Source organism: Trachymyrmex septentrionalis, unplaced genomic scaffold, assembly GCF_001594115.1.
Source record: "Trachymyrmex septentrionalis isolate Tsep2-gDNA-1 unplaced genomic scaffold, Tsep1.0 scaffold16, whole genome shotgun sequence".
Classification (NCBI taxonomy): Eukaryota; Metazoa; Arthropoda; class Insecta; order Hymenoptera; family Formicidae; genus Trachymyrmex; species Trachymyrmex septentrionalis.
The window spans coordinates 715127-721196 of record NW_017304758.1 but is presented as its reverse complement, the minus strand read 5'-3'; the positions used below and the strand labels follow the sequence as shown (position 1 = coordinate 721196).

Below are 6070 nucleotides of genomic sequence, written 5' to 3'. Positions count from 1 at the left end.
AATAATATATAATGTAATATAATATATAATATATTCAAAAAGTATATAAAAAATATTTAAAATCACATAGTTTAAAAAAATGTAATATAGAGAATGTTAAAATTTAAATATAAAATATAAATCCTTGTTACAAGTTTAAATTTTAAAATTTATAATTTTAGGAACTCTAGTTAAATGTTTTTTTTTTAAATATATCGTCTAACTTTGCTGTTTATTATTATTTTTGTGATAATGTATGCGATCGTTATACAATCTGAAAGTTTGTGAAAGCCAACTGAGAGAGAGAGAGAAACAATTAGAATGCTAGTGTGTAACACGATGTAATTAAGATCGCATTGTCTTCGACATAATTTATTATTCCGAAAGTTTCAGAGTAATCCTAGAAGCGAAATTTGCGTCGTTACAGTGTTTCATATCTTCGCCAGAATTCTCGTCGAAGAACTATATAATGTTTTTAATATAAATTAATAGTTAAATAACTCATGCAGCACGTTATCAGCTTTTATAATAATAATAAAAAATAGTAGCTGTGATAGTTGCTCCCCTGTTTCAATACTTTTAAGTCGCTGCAATTGTAAAGTTACGCGATATGGAAGTCGATTTGCTTGTTTCCGCCTTTCATCTATCAATTCTTTCCGAATGTAGTGCAATTTTATAACATGACCCGGGCCCCACCCAGCGATTTATCACGTTGATTTGTTGGCGAGCATCATGCCTGGGGATGATGTAACGTATGTTTTTAATATCTTCTTCTTCTTCTTCTTAAACGGAATCAGTGAAAATTTTATCGATGATTAAAATAGAGTAATATATTCACTGAGAATCAACAAGTGTTTGATTTATTTTAATATAGATATTCATATACTTTGCTCTTCTACCTTCTCATTATTCATGACTAAGAAAAGTGAAATTATTAGTGACCATACACATCCGTGTTTGTTATGTTCATAAGATTTTTTGTATTTTGCTATTTTTTTTGAAAAATTTTTTTTGGAAACCTGCATAAGTATTCAAATTGAGAATCATATTGGCGAGACCGGAGCTGGTTGTCTCATATGAGGTTGATTGTCAAAATGCTTATTAAATATAACTCAAACAGGACATGGCAGAAAAATTTCTTTTTTTGATTGTAGATTGTTGATACAAATTTTATTAATTTGTTGTGCAAAATAATTTGCACCACAAGTAGCATTGTATATATTATTTATAACGATTTTTAAGAAAATGAAGTTGGTGAGTAAGTTTTTTTTATCATCTAATTTATTGTTTGACAAGTCTTTGGCATCATTAATTGCAATATCCCTGTATTCATAGAAAATGACATATCTTAGAAGATCTTTGCTACAATTAATTAATCATTATCCTGACAAAATTCGCGAATACAATTTCTTTTATTAAAAATGGCTATGTGGGGTAGATTGACCAAAATGAGACGAGATTAGGTGACAATTAATTTTAATATCTTTAGAAAACACGTTTTTAGAGTCCATTTAGAAAGAGAGAGAGAGAGAGAGAGAGAGAGAGAGAGAGAGAGAGAGAGAAAGAAAGAGAAACATACATTTATAAATATATTATATTTCACATATAAATATATATGTTTTTTTCATTTTTCATGAAACTACGGAGTAGTTTGTATATGGAGTAGTTTTACAATATAGATACTTTCACCAGTTATTTTATAGAATTAAAACGCTTATCGATTTGTGTAGATTGCAAAGTACCTAGCAGTTATTTATATACATTCTTTGTATCTTCTGCTAATGCTGAAACATAAGAGAAATAAACAAGCTTGATTACATAAAAAAAAGTATAGAATCTAAGCAATCACTGTCCTAATTACAACATTTTAGTGACCGTTTCGGACGGCAATGATTCCTTTCCCTGTTGCGAACTTTCTTGCTGCTGTTGTTGCTGTTTCTGTTTCTGTTGCTGTCGAGCATTTCGTCTCTCGTGCGTTTTTAAGTGCGAGTTCAGCAACACTTTTGTAATAAACGATTTGTGACAGTGCGTGCAAGGAAAAGGACGATCACCTGTGTGTCTTCGTAGATGTATCATCATCGGGTACCGTTGAGCAAATCTTTTTTTACAATAAGTACATTCATGCGGTTTCTCGCCCCTATGTGTTTTACAATGTAGGCTTAAGTATTTCCGCGAGATAAAGCTTTTCCCACAAATGTCGCAAACATAAGGCCTTTCGCCGGTGTGCCTGCGTTGGTGCACAGTGAGAAAAAACTTGCTGGATATGGACTTGCCGCATGTCGTGCACACGTACTTGTTTTCCACGTCGTGGATCTTCATGTGCACCAGCAACACTTGTCTCTGAGAGAAACTCTTGTTGCATACCTTGCAGAGGTGTTTACTTTCTGGCTGTACATAGTCCGGTTGATGTATCTTCGAATGTAATCGTAGACCTTCGGAATGGCGAAATGTGACGTTACACACATCGCACTGAATCAACTTATTATTTGTATGCGACAACAGGTGTAGCAGGCAGTCGCTCTTGCTCTGGAATTGTTCGCCGCATTCCTCGCACTGATACTTATAATTAATACTTATAATTGAAGACACATTGTGACTCTTCTGATGGATGATTAAGTCCTTTTTGTAGAAGGTCACGTAGTCGCAATTGTCGCATCTAAAATAGTCCTCGGCAACGTGTTCCTTCTGATGCTCACGCAGCTCCGAGATCGTCATGAAGCTACAGGCACAATTCTCGCAGACCAATTGCTCGTCACGTTGCGGCTGCACTTGATCTTCTGAATGGGGATCGTGCATCTTTAAATACAAATTAAAAGCCTGTTCACGGATGAAATTGCCGCCACAGAATTCGCATTGCAGGACACTCTTGTGAGCAAGCGTCGTCTTCTTCTTCGATTATACGGGATTTGCTAGTAACTGCATGTGCTTCCGTTTGATAAAGATCTTCCTGATTATGCCTGATTATGACCCGCACTGTTGCTGATCCCGAGACAGCACCGTGAGTTGATACAAAATATCTGGAAAGAAGACAGACACAAACGGAAGTCAATCAGTGCTCGTTCCTCGTTGCTTCTTTCGTTCTTTATCTTTTCGTTGACTTAATCTGGCTGTACGCAAGCGAGATATGTACAGGGATGATCAGCTGAACTCGTGCTCGATTATATAAAAGTTAGGAGGTCAATAAAGCGCCTCACTTGTGATTTCTAGTATTCTCTTTATTACGTAGCCATCTGCCTTCGCATCGTTTTCTGTACTATTCGTTGTACTTGCGACCTTGCTTATATCATATCTTATAGCATTTAAAATTCACAATTACAAAACACCTTTTATATTTTATGCTTTCTTAATACTAATGTGTTTATATTATGTTCGTTAATAAAATGCGGTCTTAATAATACTAATTATATTATATTGTCTGCTGCGAATTATTAGCAAATAATATGTATCTTCAGTAAATCAATCAGTAAAAGAGAAACTTAAAATAATTAAGAGTACTAATTATATTAACAATCGTGCAATTATATAATATCAATCATACTATATTTTTTTTTCTAAATGCATAATCTCACAATTTTTTGCTTAGAAGAAGAAGTTTTTAATGTGTTAGTTTGATATATATATGGGCAATATAGGATAGAACTCATTTCGAAGAATTGCGAGGGTGCGCCGTTAGACAGGATACAATCATCATTTATTTAGGTTGATTGCGGAAGAAAAATTGTACACATCAAAAATTCAAAGATAATTCATTCACGAAATTATCTGATGCTGCGAATATTAGCAAATAATCACAAAATACTTTCCAATAAATCAATCAGTAAAAAAGAAATTGAAATAATTAAGAAACATAAACAATAATTAATATGAGTACATAAATATAATATAAAGAATAATTAATATGAGTATGTAAATATAATATAATTATAAAGTATGAATGAGATTTTTAATTAAACAATATAAGTGAATTTTTAATTAATAAATGAAAATTTTTGAAATATATAACATAATTCTGAAATATATCGAACATAATTAAAATAGAAAAATAAAATAATTTGAAATTTACTTTGTTTAAAAGAAAACCGAAGACAACATTAAGACGCTATAAAATTAAATTGAGGAAATTAAAAATATATTAAAAATATATTAAAAAGTTCTGTCATAAAATACAATATATATACATTCAGACGACTCTCTTAATAAAGATCTTCTTAAGAATCAGAAGATATAATTAAAAAGAAAATAAGAATTAAAATTAAAAATTAAAATTAAAATTAAAATTAAAAAAGGTTCTAAAAATTAAATTAATAAAGGAGTATAAAGCTAATAAGAATCGACACCAGTTGTACGTGTGTAATTAAAATAATATATATGTCAATCACCAATTACAGATGTTTCGACCATAATATCAGGTCCTCCTCAAAAAATAAGAGTTTAGATATTTTACTGTAAATCTGCTGAAAATCAGATATCCTAATTGATACCATTTTACAATAAAGCGATAATTAATTTAAGTATTTATTTCTGGTAATTTAACTTACCATTTATCACCGATGCGAATCTCGCTGCTGCGTACGTTCTATCCACAGTTAATGGCGTGGCCCGCCGTCATCTGAATCATCTCGACTATCTAGACCGTATTGATCGGCCTAAGCAGCTGGAGTCGGTCTGACAGTAACGTTGGGGCGGCCGCACGGAAAACACACGTGTTACAAGAGCAGCGCGGCACGATGGAGTCGAATTTGGCGTCCCTCACGAGGGTTGGACGAAATCGTTGAAATTTGAAAGCGTGTAGTCACACTGGTCGTGCGGATCTTATGGATGACTTCTGATTTTCGTTTCCCCGAGACGGAAGTGCCGTTTCCCGACGCAGCGCTTCCGTCGCTCGCGAAATGTGTTGCAGAAATTCCCGCCGTCAGAAGATTCGATGAATCCCGCTCGAATTGTTTTTACTGTGGAACGTGTGTGGAAATAAAAATCTTGCTTGACTAAACCAGTCACGCTCGTTTTATTCCTTTTACGCTCTTCCCGACTGTGTGCAAAGTGAAAGGTTTTCATGGTGATAGGGTTGGTTCCGTTGTGTCACTTGGAAATGGCTTTGTCGTAGTACATTTTATTGTTTCTGGAAATTGTTGGATATATCGATGTGTCAATTACATTGAGTTTACTCTGTTTGTTTAACGCAAAGCTAGTCTTCGTATTCATGTTTACCGTACGTAATATCGCGTTGCACAATTTGCAAGATATTGTTAAATTTTTGTGTAAATCTTGTGATCGTTGTTCGAGAAATTATTGGTAAGCGGAGTGATATTACAGCATGAATAATTTTATCGGTACCCACACCTGTCATCACTCACAAAATATATTTCCTAATACATATTTACATTCGGAACCAGTTAAGTAAAAATATTACAGCACACGTGTGCATGAGTTCAGTGCATAAAATTGTAATAAATTTCGATAAAATTTTACGCCTTAATCGCAAATATAGAAGAAAACTCCGTGCTGCAAATAATCCCATTTTCGTGCTTTGTGCCGAGAATATTTACCCTAGTAGAAATTTTCATCGATGCTATATCCCTTGCCATAAGGAAAAAAAAAAGAGTCACTTCCGCGTTAGTACCCTATCGATCACAGGCGCTTTTTCTGAAAAGCATTGGAGATACGAGACACAAAGAGGCAGTCGTGTAAGTGCGAGGGTAAAGAGCCTACGGCCGATTATCGTTCATCTCGTCGAGTGGTTATCGCATCTTCTAGTGGGGAAAGCACTGACGTGGGAGGAAGGGAGGAACAGATTCCATGTTTCCTTTTCTCGGGCTCTCTACGAAACGCGCGAGGAAGTTACGATATGCGCACGTTTATGTAATTTTAATTATATTTTCACAACTATCACGCGTTTCGTGAAACGCGCTTTGGATCGTTACGCACGATTTGCTTTTAAACATTTCTTCACCGCTGTTATCATTATATCGGAGGGCAAAAGTCATATACTTGTAATACATCATTCGTTATTACATGGAAAGAATGCTTTTGCTAAAGTATTAAAAAATTTGGCTTAATATAAATTTTATATAAATATAGATAATATAAAATA

The 6070-nt window shown here is 33.8% G+C and overlaps 2 protein-coding genes across 8 annotated transcripts in view; one reads left to right on the top strand and one right to left on the bottom strand.

Moving 5' to 3' along the window:
- The window catches only part of LOC108746150 (echinoderm microtubule-associated protein-like 2), a 44084-nt gene that overhangs the window by 19102 nt on the left and 18912 nt on the right, over positions 1-6070 (top strand). For 5 of the 7 annotated variants that reach the window (XM_018482727.1, XM_018482731.1, XM_018482730.1 and 2 more), the window contains exon 1: positions 4588-5271. The exons of 1 other annotated variant lie outside the window; for it this stretch is intronic. The gene's annotated coding sequence lies outside the window, so the exon portion shown is untranslated. Of the gene's footprint in view, positions 1-4587; positions 5272-6070 lie in introns of those variants that run through there. One more of the 7 variants, XM_018482726.1, reaches the window with a different exon arrangement.
- LOC108746151 (zinc finger protein 239-like) lies at positions 1792-2847 on the bottom strand. The gene has a single exon (XM_018482732.1). It carries the CDS (start codon positions 2773-2775, stop codon positions 1837-1839), a length of 939 nt encoding a protein of 312 aa, XP_018338234.1. The 5' UTR covers positions 2776-2847; the 3' UTR covers positions 1792-1836.